Raw genomic sequence first — 14,940 nt, forward strand, 5'->3', positions numbered from 1 at the left:
ATGAACAGTCTTCCAGATATTGCTCGTGATTTGGCCTGGTACATCTGAGATAAGCACGAATTGTCCTCAGAGTGCCTCAGGTATCCCGGAGTGTGAACTGAGTATCATCATTGGCTGGATGTAGCCTGAGTGTTGTCGTCAGGAGTGCTGATAGACTCTTCTGTAGAAGGCACAAGGCCTCCAGCTCCCTAGGCCTGACAGTACAGGAACGCTCTTATAAGACAACTAGCAAAGCTTGAGGACCACCCCTGTATGTAAGGACAGCTACTATGTTCTAATTCTAAACCTTTTAGCTGAATTATGACAGCACTTAATATTTTTCTTTCAAATCTTCATTGCACTACAGCTTATGAATTCATTAGTTAGCTAGGTGTGGTGGCACATGCCTTTAATCCCAGTACTTGGGAGGGAGGAGCAGTCATTTCTTTGTGAGTTTGAGGCCAGCTTGGCCTGGTCTACAAAGTTAGTGCCAGGACAAACAGGGCTGTTACACAGAGAAACCCTGTCTTGGGACTGGGGGGGGGGGGATAAAAAAAGTAATTCACCAGTTGATGTGTTTCACTGATGCTATCTAGAAGACTGCACTGATCCAGCTCAGCTAGCTTCTAAGAATTCCCAACACTGCGAGAAGGGCCCTTGTAATTTAGTCCTCAAAGGTAAGTCCTGCAGGAAAATCAGCCACAAGAGAACACAACTACTTTAATTTCTTTTTTAATGGCCTCAGTATCATTCAGAGGGGGAGAGAGAGAGAGAGAAAAAAAAAAAAGGGTGACATCTTATGTGCCTGTATGTGGGCCAGTGGTCAGCTTCGGCTGTCATCCCTCAGGTGCTGTCCTGTTTTGGGACAGGTTTTCAAGTTTCCAAGTAGGCTATGCAGGCCTGTGTCACCGAGTGTCCACACTATACCTTGCTGTTCACCTGAGTGTGGAACTAAGGTCCTCAAGCTTGCCTGGCACTCTGACAAACGAGCTATCTCCTCAGCCCTCATTGTCTTCTTTAACATCACCACAGGATGTCATACCTTGAGCTTTTCTTGTGTTTTCTGCTCACACATTGCGCCCTTCAGTGACTGACTTTGTGGAGATCTCTTCAATCCCTCTGAAACCCAGCACTTACACAAACATCCTGGCAGAGTAGGTTCTCAGCAAATGCTTGTGGCTGAAGAACATATACTCCCTAAGCCGCCTTCACCCAGGCAGGTCCCTCTGGCTTAGGAACACAGCTCCCCTAGCCTGAAGACTGTTTTGCTACTTTGTTTTTCTGAAAGAAATCCCTTGTCCAAATTTTCGAAGGACAAATTAAGTAGTAAACACTGCTTACAAAGAAAGCAAACTGTTTCTATCAAATAACTCTATGGTATAGCCAAACCTCACTTAAGTATTAAAATCCCAGCTTCCAGTGTCAGTATACCTTAGCTCTCTGGACACGCCCCAAAGAGAGGAAGCACGGTTGGCTCCCACTGCGGAGTGTGGCTGGAACTGTCTTTGAACAGTTCATCTTGAGGAATGGATGACTGCTGTGTTGCAGGCAACAAAACAGAGAAGAGACAAAATGGAATCAAACCATCAAAACCTTTTTGTATTTTTTATTTTAAATTACAAAGGGTGCTGCATACACTGATGATTCTGTGTCTGACTACAAGTGCGGACAGGTTAGAGGGTGACAGAAAACAAAGCAACCTGTGCATGGCCTTCTCCTGAAAGGAAAACTGCACAACTATTAACCAACATTGAGTCATTTTTTAAACAGCTCATGCATGAACAAGATACAGTTTTCTTTCTAGACAAGAGACAAGACTGAATCCAATAAAGTGTCACAGCTCCAGCTGGGGGCAGAGAATAAACAAAACTACTGGAGTCTTTATGATCATATCACAGACAGGCTCCTAAGTGCAACTACTCGAAGAGGCTGCCAAACCGTAGGAGCAAATGCTTTGTATTCTTGCCTTTCCATGTTGGCAGCTCCGGAGTCATTGTGAACCACAAATGCTTACGCTATAGGACAGACTTTAGGGCAAGAAGACAATAGTAGGCAGTGGAGTACAGTGTCGTAAAACATGTGGTGGAAAGGCAGATACAGTACACATACAGTTTTATTTAGTTCTGAAAAAAACAAAAACAGAACAAAGGGCAAGACACAGAATCAGTCCCACTCCCGCACCCGGAACTGAGGCAACTGCACCAGGTGTTTACACTGTTAGGAAAGAGGCAAGCCCAGTTCACACTTGGCACGCTGAAACAAACCTGGGTGCTCTTCACTAGCCACCAAGTCTCCAACTCCTAAATACTATTTGGAAGTGAGGTTCTGTTACCTTGTTACCACCTCCAAAAGTCTCTTCAAAACAAAATGGCAATTTGGCATAGTGCAGTTCCTAGGTGTAATTTCTATTTCAGTTAGTTTACTAAGCACGGAGACTATGCTTCAACACATAATCCCACCTGCTTATGGAAGTGTGTAACTCTCAGTAGTACATTTTCATCACATTCCCCCAACATGCTTATTCCTTAAAATGAAACCACCATCCTTACAGCTAACATCGTTACATCCCACTGTGTTTGAAATATTAAAAAAAAAAAAAAAAAAAAACGAACCATGGAGTCATTTTCTCATAATGCCCTTATTAAGATGACAAAGATGACGAAAGAATCCACAAGTATTACGGCACTGTGTGAGACTCATTTGTCATGATCCAGGGAAGAACAAGACTGCAGTTTCTGTGCAAAGTTGTGCAAGTGGTCGCAGTTCCATGGGAAATGGTATTCCACAAAAGACTCCACTAGAAACATAGTTGAGACCTTTTCAATTAACACTGAAATTCAATGCATTCTCAAAATTCAAGTTTCAAGATTGGAGAGATGCTAACATTCCGTCACATAATTAACTAGAAAGTAGTTGAACAGAACTTTAGGAAGACTATGTAAAGAAAGGGAACATGAGTTTTGTTAATTCTTGCTGAAGGCAACTTGAATTCATTTCTTAGGAAGTTAACCAAATCTTAGCAGCTAAAGTATTGTTTAAGTGTATGGAATAAAGAAAAGCACATCCATTCTTGACATGTTGGTGAATAAACTAACAGCTTTATTAATGAAGGCAAACATCAGATAATTGTATGAATAGTATATATAAAAGAGAAATTCATACCAATAGCATTGTATTTCAAAAGTACTGTACTTCAGTTTCTTTTAAAGAGACTTGTCATCTGTTGTAAAAAACAAACAAAATGGGTACTCTTCTCCTAAAAAGTTCTGGAAAACAAACAGTCACTTTCAAGCACATGAAGTGAACACACCTGTCTGTAGATGCAGACTCTTGCTAAGAAGCAAATGAAGCCAAGCATCAGAGAGACACAGGACAACCTCATAAAAGCCAGAGAGAAGGGATGTAGCAAGATTATTCAAAGATCATTCAAAACTGGTCTCTCATACAAGTATAAAATAACTACAAAGAGAGGGAACTATGGAACCATGCCCATCTGAAGTCCTCCATGATGCTTCTGGAATAGTTCTGATTCTCTTACAAAAAGGACAAAGTTAAGGTCTGGGAAGTGGGAAGGAATGAAGGTATTTCATTTAAGTGTACAAGTAAGGCACAAGATCAAGCCACAGCCAAATCTCTCATGAAGGACATGGAAAGGACAAGAACCCATACATGGTACAGCACAGCAAGCAACCTCACTGACTGAAAGACTCACACACAACCTTAACAGGAGCAGCCAGTAGCGTGCTCTCATGTGGGCACAGACTAAGGAATCCAGTGTATCTGAAACCAGGAAGCAGAAGGTTCACTGTTAACTTTTTTACTGTAGTAGTACTAGAGTCAGTTTATGGTTGCTTTTGGAACAGTGGGTTTGTCTGAGGAGAATTCACAATGCCTTCACTTACGGGAAGGTTCTGGACTTCATGAGCTATCTGTATACCATGTATGAACACAGAAAACCTTTAGACAGCTCTCACTCTAATGATTTCCACCCAAAAATACATGCACGATTTTGAAAAACGGAACATGTACAACTGTTGGGTTTTTTACATACTCATGAGAACTGTCTGTGATACACTAGGTGTAGGTATTTTAAAGACAACAGAGGAAGCAGATCATTACTGGCATTAAAAGTACAACCATTTGTAGACGGTTTTAAATGCCACAGAGTCCCCTGGTTAAGATGTAAAGCTGCACAGCTTGCCTATGTCATCTTAAACAGCAAGAGGATTTAACTTGCACTCTACATTTTACTGCCAGGGTTTTATTTAGATCAAGTATCGCTGCAGCGTTCTGACCAGCCCAGGTTTAGCAGCAAATGGCAGGAATCATATAAAATGCAATTTTATAACAAAGTGCTTTCCTAAGATATACATACATATATAAATAGATACAAAATAAAGTGTCAACATTAAAAAGCTCAACTATTTTAAAGGCTTTCAACTATTTAACTTAAGTAGTACATATAAAACACTGAAATGCACGAGTATGGAATCTACTAAACAGATTCAAAGTCTTTTGAAATGCAAGACCAAAAATCAAATTCTGGTTTGCAGACAAGAAAAGGATATAAAAAAACCAGAATTCCTAACAGGGCAGCTAGAAAGGGGCAATTTTATAAACTTCACCAACCGAATTGCTATCATGAAGTGATGTTCACTTGATTGCAAAACTGCCAAATTCTGGAACTCTTAAAATTTACCAGATACACATTGTCAAGACTTCATATACTTCCATTTGTGAACCTATGCTTTGTTTTTCCCACCTAAAAAGTAAAAACTTGAATTCTACTATGCAATGTGAGCGCATTATCCGCTAGGGTGAACGCACTAACAGGTGGTACACTTCCACCAAACACACAGGGACCTTGTCACAGTCCAGCTAACCTGTCAAGACAATTCTTGGTTTCTTATGTTTCATGATGTCAAAGAGGAAAGTAAGACACATTTTTGGATTGTTACTGTGTTCTAGAATTGAACCTTCTTGTGCTATAGCTTACAAATAGGTTGGGGGAGAGGAGAAAAAAGGAAAAGAAACTACTGTGCAGATCAAGGACAACTATTTTTCTATCAATGGGTAATGGAGAAATAGCAACTATGTCAGGAATTTTAGGTTTTCTTCTAGATATGTTTGTTTTTACTTTTTAAGCCACCAGTTTTCATAGTTCCAAAACACAAGATCTGAGATAAAACCGTCAAGAAAGACAGGATGGATGGACCTGTGGGGAAGGTTTATAATGCTGCCTTGACATAAGGAATTTCTTATCAAGAGGTAAAGCTTGAGCACAGTTAAAAACTGACTAATAAAGCCGTTTATGTGAGCAAAGAAGAGCACCTAAAAACTAAACGTGTTCATATTTCTCAATTCTAGAAACTACAGAAGGTAAGTCACATGTAAGTTTGAAGAAAATACCTGTACAAAAATATAAAAATTTATAAATTTGTTTTAAGCTTGTGTTGATCTTTGAAAATATTACATGCACAATAATACATCAATTGGAAAAGTGGCAACTAAAGTATTAGATATTTTTAGCTTTTTTTCTTTCTTTACATATATATACATAATACAATAAAAATAATCTGTATTTTGGTTGTTTGGTGGAAATATACTACAATAAGCTAAATAAACTTTAATTTTCAAAGTCAAAAACTATTTTATCAATAGCTTACTAATATGAAATATATTAAAATTTCCTACAATAAGTGCGGAAATAAAAGACACCTAAATGGCCACCAACTTATCTACTATGGAAGCAAACTAGAGGAACAGCAAAATAATATTTTTATATATGGATGCTCCTTCTGTAGATAATTGGACCCAAACAGAAAAATTCACAGTTGAGTAAGATCCCTAACCCTGACCTTTTAATTTTTACTCTTTTTTCATACATTCATACAGTATCATGTAAGCTGTGCAAAACTTTACTTAGACTGGCAGTCTGCCATACCAGTTGCATTTGTCTTTGGTAGAAAAAATAAAACAATCGCAATAATGTGCAAGTATTTTCTTCCGGTCAAGTACCGAAATAGGAGTTTTCTAGAGCCATCTTTTTTTGTTTGTTTTTTGTTTTGTTTTTTATACAATACACAGACTCTGTGGCATATATCTACAGTTCAACATAGTCCTATATACATTCAAAAAATTTGAAAAAGAGTTGGAACAAAAAGACATTTAAACCCCATAATTTTCTCATCTATATATCTTGTTTTTCCTCATTAGGGTTTTCATCATACAAAATATTACCAGTTTTAGAGTTTCCCCAAAATACAAGGCACAAAGAATATGCTTTTTTCTTACTTGCACAGACAATTATATATATATATGTATATATTTATATATATCATATTGAGCTCTGAAAATAAACATCTAAACATGGTACACACATCAGTGCTTGGTGCACCGTATACAAGTGAGATTAATGGCTATGAAAAATTAGAACAAAAAGCAGTCATTCTAAAAAACCATCTAAATGGACTTTGAAAAAAAATGCTTCCTCGGTATTTTTTGTGTGGTTCAGAGCATAAACCCGCCTTAATACTTAGCATTATACTAATATATTCACTCCTCCAAAATGTTTTGCTTCAACAGATGTTTACAATCTGTACTTCACATTTATTTAACACTTGAACTTCATTCTAATGCCAGCAGCAGGGTCACTGGTTTATGCTCTGAAAATGCAATAATCAAGTATTTTGGATCATGCTTTACTTATGCTACAAGTTCTTAAAACAACGTAACCTAATTATAAATGTTTACATAATGCTAATTGACATGCAAAACAATGAAAATTTACAATGGATAACATGACAAAAACAGACATTGCTGACCAGTGGTCCAATGAGGCTGATTACACTTTTGACGCTGGTATCCTTAGTCCTACAAGGCCTCCAGTGGGGTTGCCTTCAGCAGTCTTCCCTAACACTTGGTTAACAAATTCTGAGGTTTGCCCAGCAACTGGGAGACCTGAAGAGAATAAAAGACACACTGTAAGACACAAATATGGAGAAGGCATAAACGAAAAGGAAGAATCTGAAAGACTGATACTGGCCCCAAACGAGATCCACTACTTGCTCCTGCAGCCCAGAAAACAATCCTGTGGCAGACTCCCTCTACGACAAGTCTTCACTGCCCAGGAGACCCACACCAAGAGTCATGAAGCATTGTAAGGTGGTAGACTGACAAGCAGCAATACCCAAAGGGACCTGAGGCCCACTGGCAGGCTGTTTCCTAAGCCTGTCAGTTTGTTTCCTGTGTCCTTCAACTGTCTGGCCTTCACTGTATTCTGTGGTGGATATGCACATGCAACTACAACTGCAAGCACGAAAGACACGCCTAATAATTTTTTTCAAATTACTGCATACAATGTTTCATTTTAAATAAAAATTAGTGAATAAGAAAAGGTGGAATAGAAGATGGAAAGAAATTAAGAACAGCACAAATATTCTGACTTCCTCATCCCCTTCATCTTAGATGGCCATGAAAGTAGTTAGTGTTAGTCCTTAAACAGCACAAGTATAAGAATGTCACAGGTAAAGAATGTTGCTTTTTTAAAGTACTAATGAAAATGAAACTAGATAGGGTGGTACATGCTGGTAAACTCAGGACTCAAGTGATTACAGCAAGGAGATCATGAGTTTGAGGCTAGCCCGTGCTACATACTGAGACCTTGTCTGAGGGTGAAATGGGAGGAATGGAAACACAAGGAAAAGAAAAAGGAATGGAACTATGAAAACATTAATTTAATCACCGATTATAAGACTTATAACAAACCATAAAGATATCAATCCCACCTTAACTCTTCAGTCACGTGCAGGATGACCACTAAGAGCAAACTAACACCACACTCCTGACTGATGGAACAGGAGAGATATACAATAAATTCTTGATGGAAACCTTAACTCTATCTTGGGCTCAAACAGTGAATCACTTGATGCACAAACAGGAGGACCAGAGTTACGTCACAGCCATGGGTTTGGTGGTATGTGCTTGTATATCCCAGAGCTGTGGAGATGGAGACAGGAGGATCCCTAGGGCTTGCTGGCCATCCAGCTTAGCCTGAAACCTGTCTCAGAAAACATGGTAGATAGCTCCTGAGGAAAGATATGAGACTGACCCCTGACCTCCACACAGGCCCCCCAAACAAATGTGTGCGCACAGACAGACATACACTCACACTCTCTCTGTCTCTGTCTCTCTCTCCCTCATACACACAAATTTCACTTCACCTTAAATGAAGAAACAGATACATCCATGTTGGGGCACTTAGAGAAGCAATTACTTAAAATTTTCATTGAAAAAGAGAAAAGGCTGAGAAATAGCGGAGACAAACAGGACACTGGCATGCATGCACAAATGCATGCTGTAAAAGGCATAACTCAACAGTCAGGGGGTGCTGTAAACTTGGGCTCCATGCTGGAGTGCTCATGTGTCTGGATAGAAGGCTGGTCCTGTGGCTAAGAAGACACACTTACTGGATGTAGTGTACACATTTAATCCCAGCACCTATGAGTCAGAGGCCAGCCTGATCTACATAGCAAGTTCCAGGACAGCAAGGCAAACATAAAGTGCCCCTGTTTCAATAAAAAACAAAACAAAAAACTAAAGAAGGCAAAACAATTCTTGTTTTAATGCATGCTGAAATAAGAAGAATCAAGACACTTGCAAGTTAGCTCCAAATATTCCCACAAATACACATGTATACAGGAGAAGAAATAAAACAAATAAGAGTAAAACTATCAGCCATTGGTGGAATGAGGTCAAGGAGATACAGACATATACTGTGCTGTTTCTTTCTATTTTCCACTGTAAGATTCAAATCTTAAATGCATAATGAAGATATAGTAGTATTAAATCCTATTCAAACATTTAGCATCTCAAAGCAAAAACAAAATAGGAGATGAAACTCAAAACACATTCTGAGAGCCCGAGTTCTATTAAGAATATATGGACCTATAGGCAAAGAGGAGGCCTGATTAAGAACACCAGTCAACAAAACATACATGGGAACCTTGACAGAGAACAGAAAAAAATCATTTCAGATGCCCACAAAATATATAAATTGTAGTATGTTTGGCAATTAAAATTTCAAAAATAATAATACTAGTAATAAACCAGAAGATCTCATAAAGCCAAAGTACTTCCTATATTTTAGGGAGTTTCGTTTTTCTTTTGCAACAGGGTCTTGTGCAGCACAGGCTGCCCTAAACTCTCAGTGTAGCTAAGGATGGCCTTGGACCTCTCATCATCTTGCCTCCACTCTGCCTCTACGATGAAGCTTCTAGGAGGTCAACACCATGCTAGGATAGGATTCTGTGATGATAACAGCTGTAAGTAAGCAATGTTCCTGCAAGCAACCCCTAACTCATGTTCTCTAAGTCAATTAAACGTACTGGTTCGGCAAGATGGACTTGTGAGAAATCACTGCTTTGTTCTATTGTTGGTGTTCATCTAACATGAATAGATGTTAGTTTATTTATCTCCACCAAAAAAAAAAATGTATTAACAATCTGTAACTAATGCATCCAAGAAATAAAGAAAGGTATCACACACACAGAGCCAGAGAGAGAAATAGAGAGACAGAGAGAGAGAAAAGAAAGAACAAAAGGAAGGAAGGAAGCAAGCAAGCAATTAAAATGGAGTTCCTACCATGAGCAAAGAAACAAAGCCAAATACTACCTTTGTGTAATTTTACTGAATTTAAGGTTCTGGAAGAAGAATTCTCTAGGACTATATAAATGATCAATCTGACTCAGAAGAGAATCCAATGTATAGCTTTCCATAAAGGAGTTTTCAGAAGAAAATCTCTCACACACACATTAGCCAAAGAGCTGCTCCAAGTGTTCTAGCAAACCATTAATACAAAGAAACCCCAATGCATTTAACCTCATATAGACTCTGGGACACAGCTGTGAGTCAATTTTCTCTCTCTCTCTCTTTCTCTCCATCCATATATCTATTTATCTTTATTTTTTAAGATGAATGTTTCTTTGTATTGGCCAGATGGTCATAATTGTTATGCCTAGGCCTGTGCTAGCAAATCTATGGTAGCAGAGATTTATTTTCATGCACATAAAACAAGTAGACAGGCATGGTCATACCTAAAATCTAAGCCCTCCATGGCTGCAAAGCAAGATCCTCTCTCTAAAGAACAAAATAAAACAAACTCCACAAAAATTCTGCCCCTGGAAAGCTGAGCTCAGTGGCACTTGTGTCTACAGTTTCAGCTATGTGGAAGGCTGAGAAAAGAGGAACACTTTGGCTCAGGAGACCTGAAGCCAACTCTTTTCTCACTATGAGATGAGGTATCCCTATGAAGTGCTAGATGTCTCAAAATTGGGATTTTCCTGCTTCAGCCTCCCAAGTGTTGGAAGTAAAGGTATGAAGCACCACACTTGGTAGAAACCCTGTTTCTAAAAGTAACCAGCCCATGGAACATGAACAAGTAAGAAGGAATCTCTGTGAGATCTGGACTTTTCTGCATCCCTAACATTCAAGAAGGCGTGAACAAGCTACACAGATCTGTTAAGACCCACTGGTGTCAACATTAACAGAGTCTGTGTGAGACAAACAAAAGAATCAATGGACTTCAGAAGGGAAAGTCTAGTGTAGTTAAACAGGCAATTCCCTGGAAAGCAGAGGAGGTCAGCAAAGTCTGTACATGAAACCATAGAGATTTTGTTCAATCGGGCAGTAAGTATACGGTGAGTGTGAGGAACTTCAGAAACCTGCAAAGACAATTAAAAAAAAAGCCCAGTCAGAACTTTGCCAAGGCAAGAGCTGGTAGTAGTGAGAATCACTGGTACTAGAAGGCCTGAAAATGAAACTGACAATAAAGGTAGGAAATGTATGAAAGAACAAGATGGACCAGATAAATCAGAACAAAAAAACTGCAGGAAGCAAGCTGCCATTAACTGAAGAGGGAGAACTCCATGAAGCTAGAAAAGCTAATGTGAACCTAGTCAAATGAATAATGAAAAGGTATTTTAGGTACATAATGAAATTTTATCCACTTGTAAAGAAAACTGAAATAATGGTAACAAAAAAAATGAATGGATTTGCTAAGCATTATGTTAAACAAGGTGACTCAGAAAGACAAGGTCTCATGATCTCATGTCAATCCTAGCTTTATGTCTATCTGTACGTAAGTGTGAGTGTGGGTATAGGCTATGAAACTAAGAGGAGAAAAGAGGGGTTCAAAATGTGGGGGAGGACAATAGAACACAAATGACATGAAAACGGAAAAGTGGTCATGAGTAGTGAATAGAAGGGGAATGGGAAAGAAGATAGGAGAATCAACAAGAATAAATTTGTGCTAATTAATTTTTAAATAAAAAATTTTCAGAAAAAATAGAGCCAACAATGTCAAGATTAAAATCCATTGTCTCAGGATGGGGACCAAGATTAGTGTAATAGCAGCTGGAAAGATGGTTCAGCAGTTAAGAGCACTGGTTGCTCCTTTGGAAGAACCAGATTTAGGTCCCAACACCACAAGGCATTTCACAACCATCTATAACTCCAGTTCTAAAGGGCCCAGGGCCGTCTGACCCCTGAGGGTACCAGGTCCACACATGGTATACAAACATACATACAGGCAAAACACTCATATACATAAAATAAACAAAATTTTTAAAAGATTACCATATGAAAGAGAACAATGACAGAGAAAAAGACTGGAACACCACCTCTATCACCACTCTCCTAAGGGCTACCTGTGATGACAAAACATGTGGGGGAAAAACGCATGACATACAAATGTGGTACACAGTGGACACTATATAAATGACCTATAACAGGCCACTGTCCTTCTGTCCTCAAAAGTGCCTTTCTTCTTAAAAAACTATTCTTTTATCTAAATCTCTGTTCAGGGACCTCAAAACCTAGCAAAGTATCTACAATAAAAGCATGCCTAAAGACTATATCATGAATGCCCTAACCCACCGTTATGCCAAAACAAACTAAACCATATTAAAGAAAATGTCCACAAAGCATGCAAGAGGACAGGTAAGATGGCTCAGTGTATGAAGGTATCTGCCATCAAGCGTGACAGCCTGAGTCACCTATGGAACCAGATTGTGCAAGTTGTCCTCTGACTCCCACACTCATGTCGTGGCATAAAATACAACCACGCACACAGAGACACATAACTATAAAAATAAAAAGCAAAAAAATACATGAAGAAGGGAGGCTAAAACAGAAAGGATTGCCTATGTTTGAGGTCAGCCTGGACTTTGTAGAAAGACCTCAAAAAAATGGAAGGGAGCTGGTAAGATGGTTCAAGGGCTAAAGACACTTGCTACCAAGCCTGGCAACCTGAGTTTGATCCCCAGGATCCACATGATAGAAAAGAACCACTCTTCCAAGTTGTTCTCTGACCTGGTAAACACAGAACACATAAAATAAAAGAAAAACTTCTTAAGCTGATAGATAGAGATAGATAGATAGATAGACAGACAGACAGACAGAAGCAACAAGGAAAGAGAAGCCTACGGCTCAATGGTAGTATTTTCTCCTCCTCCTCTTCTTTTTCTTCTTCTTCCTTTCACATACTACATCCAGTGGTAGTATTCTGGCCCGGCATATCTGAGACCCTGACTTCTATGCCCAGGGTATGCATGCATGTATGTACGCACTCACACACACACACCACATGACACTGAGAAGGTGAAAATGAAAAAAAAAAAGAGGGGGGGATAAAGAAGGTTAAAGAAATAACAAAGAGCAGACATAAGCAAGGGAGATCTGACCTACAAGTGATAAGGTGTCCCCAGAAGCAGAGCAAAGTCAAATAACACAAAGACCTCAAAGTGCCCACTGAGAGAAACAAAGGAGAGCATGACCTGTCTAGGCAAAAGTAACAAACAGCCTACCAAGAAACACCAATGCAGGTATCAGCTCTTTAAGAGAAGCACTTTATGCCAGAAGGAAAAATACCTTCAAGATAGTTAAGGAAAAAAACATGTGTTAAACACTGTAAGAGGTCTAACTACCTAATGTAATAGAACATATACTAATTGATATACAAAAGCCTTTAAATTATAAACCAATAGAGTAAAAAGTAATTTTATCTCATATTATTAAGTTCTCCTTCAAAATAATACATGAAAACTGAGGTGATTTTAATGAAAAAGAATACTGGAAGTCCTTTAAGTCCTTCATGTATTAAAGAATACATGAAGTCGTCCATCTAAGGTCAAGCAAACTGCATTACTGCTTCCTGTGTGCAATTACACAGGTACTGGGTGATTGTCTAGAAGAGTACTGGTATTTAGGACCTGCTCTTCATCTGAGATTGTTTTTGACTGTACTCAACATCTGGCCTTTTTGGGACATGAAAATCTGGGACAGCTATATGCTGTCCAGCCCTCAGGAAGTGTGACCTAACAGATGACTTTCTCTTAGTGGAGCTGAACTCTTGGCCTTGCAGCATCTCAAATTTATGTACTAGATTTTCCTTCCAGAAGGCAACACCCAGCCTCTCTGATCCTGCCTCTCTCTGATCTTCTCTACCGTGTACACTCTGGTCAGGGATTAGGAGCCAGATATGGAAGTTTGTTAGAACCTTGTGGAAATACTGAGGGAAATAAATCCCTACCAAGAGTTGGGAATGGATGCGGCGGGAATGGAGAGGGAAGAGCACTGGGAGCATGAGTTTCCTTAAAATGAAAGAACTCCTCTTTGGCTCTGGCACCACACAGCAGCTTATTGCTCTCTAACAATGTTCTCCTTACCAAGTGTGTCTTTAATGAGGATTTCGAGCTTCTGCCCCATGCTGGGTCCTCTCTCCTCTCTTGGATTCTGAACTCGGTTTACAATGTCTTGCTTGATGGAGTTGATTACAAACAATAAATTGTCTATAAGACAGAACAAAAACACTTAGAATATCTCACTAACATGGGAGAATTTACTTGTAATTTTGTAATAAAACCATATTCAATTAAAAATGGAAGGGCTGCAAACATGGTTCAGTGGTTGAACACTCACTTCACTGGCAGGCACAAAGCCTCGGGGTGCATTTCTAACCACAAAAAAAAAAAAAAAAAAAAAAAAAAAAAAAAAAAAAAAAAAAAAAAAGAAAAAGAAGAAGAAGAAGAAAGAAAACAACAAAATAACTCAGAATATGAGGAATGTAAAAAACATGGATTCTGACGGATATGATGGTGCATACCTTTAACCCAGCCCTCAAGAAACAGAAGCAGGAGGATCTCTGCAGTTTGTGGCCAGCCTGATGTACATAGTAAGTTCTGCAGAGTTGAGATACTCTGAACTCTCTCCTTCTACTGTGGGATCTGAGAACTGAACATTATTCATGAGGCTCGATCAGCAAGTACTTTTACCTGCTGAAGCTATCTTACTGGCAGCCATTAGGCATTTTCTTTTCACATGGATTTCAATGTGAAAAGCACAAATCTACACTATGTACACAGTTCAGGAGAAGGAAAATACTCAAGTCAGTCGACCACACTAGTTAACCTAGAAACACTATCACAAGAAAGAGCTGACCACGGTTTAGCTCTTGAGGATAGTAGTGACAGAGATCCAGACAGTCACTCTTATACAGAAGAATGAACTGACTGTGGGCATGAGGCTTTCTGAATAAATAAATGTAATACAGGAGAGCCAAGCTGGGCTTGATGCACCCCTTTAATCCCAGCATTCAGGAGGCAAAGGCAGGGGGATCTGAGTTCAAGGCCAGGACAGCTGGGGCTGTGCTGTCTTAAATCATCTCTCACCACAAAAGGAAAAACAACAACTACTACTACAGAGGAGAGCTACACAATATGCAGAATATGCAAACCAAAGAGAAAGCAAAGCTCAAGACTAAGGTTTACCGTATTCAGTGTTGAGGCCCCACAACTTCACTTTATTAGCTTCATACTGGGCTTTCTTCTTTAGCCTACAAGCTCTGTGAAAGGAAGAGCTATTATTAGTTCATTTTTCCTTTTAAGAGACTTCAGAAGGTATTTC

General features: G+C 39.1%; 1 protein-coding gene across 4 annotated transcripts in view; it reads right to left on the reverse strand.

Moving 5' to 3' along the window:
* Nucleotides 1–1,570: 1,570 nt before the first annotated feature.
* The window catches only part of Crebrf (CREB3 regulatory factor), a 57,334-nt gene continuing 43,964 nt past the window's right edge, over nucleotides 1,571–14,940 (reverse strand). For all 4 annotated transcript variants that reach the window (XM_055604613.1, XM_055604614.1, XM_055604616.1 and 1 more), the window contains exons 7-9: nucleotides 14,805–14,878; nucleotides 13,704–13,826; nucleotides 1,571–6,939 (exon numbers count right to left, since the gene is read on the reverse strand). In XM_055604613.1, coding sequence (XP_055460588.1) covers nucleotides 6,824–6,939; nucleotides 13,704–13,826; nucleotides 14,805–14,878 — 313 coding nt within the window. In that variant the 3' untranslated portion in view covers nucleotides 1,571–6,823. The remainder of the gene's footprint in view (nucleotides 6,940–13,703; nucleotides 13,827–14,804; nucleotides 14,879–14,940) is intronic.

This window comes from Psammomys obesus, unplaced genomic scaffold, assembly GCF_907164565.1.
Source record: "Psammomys obesus unplaced genomic scaffold, mPsaObe1.curated_primary_1811, whole genome shotgun sequence".
Lineage (NCBI taxonomy): Eukaryota > Metazoa > Chordata > Mammalia > Rodentia > Muridae > Psammomys > Psammomys obesus.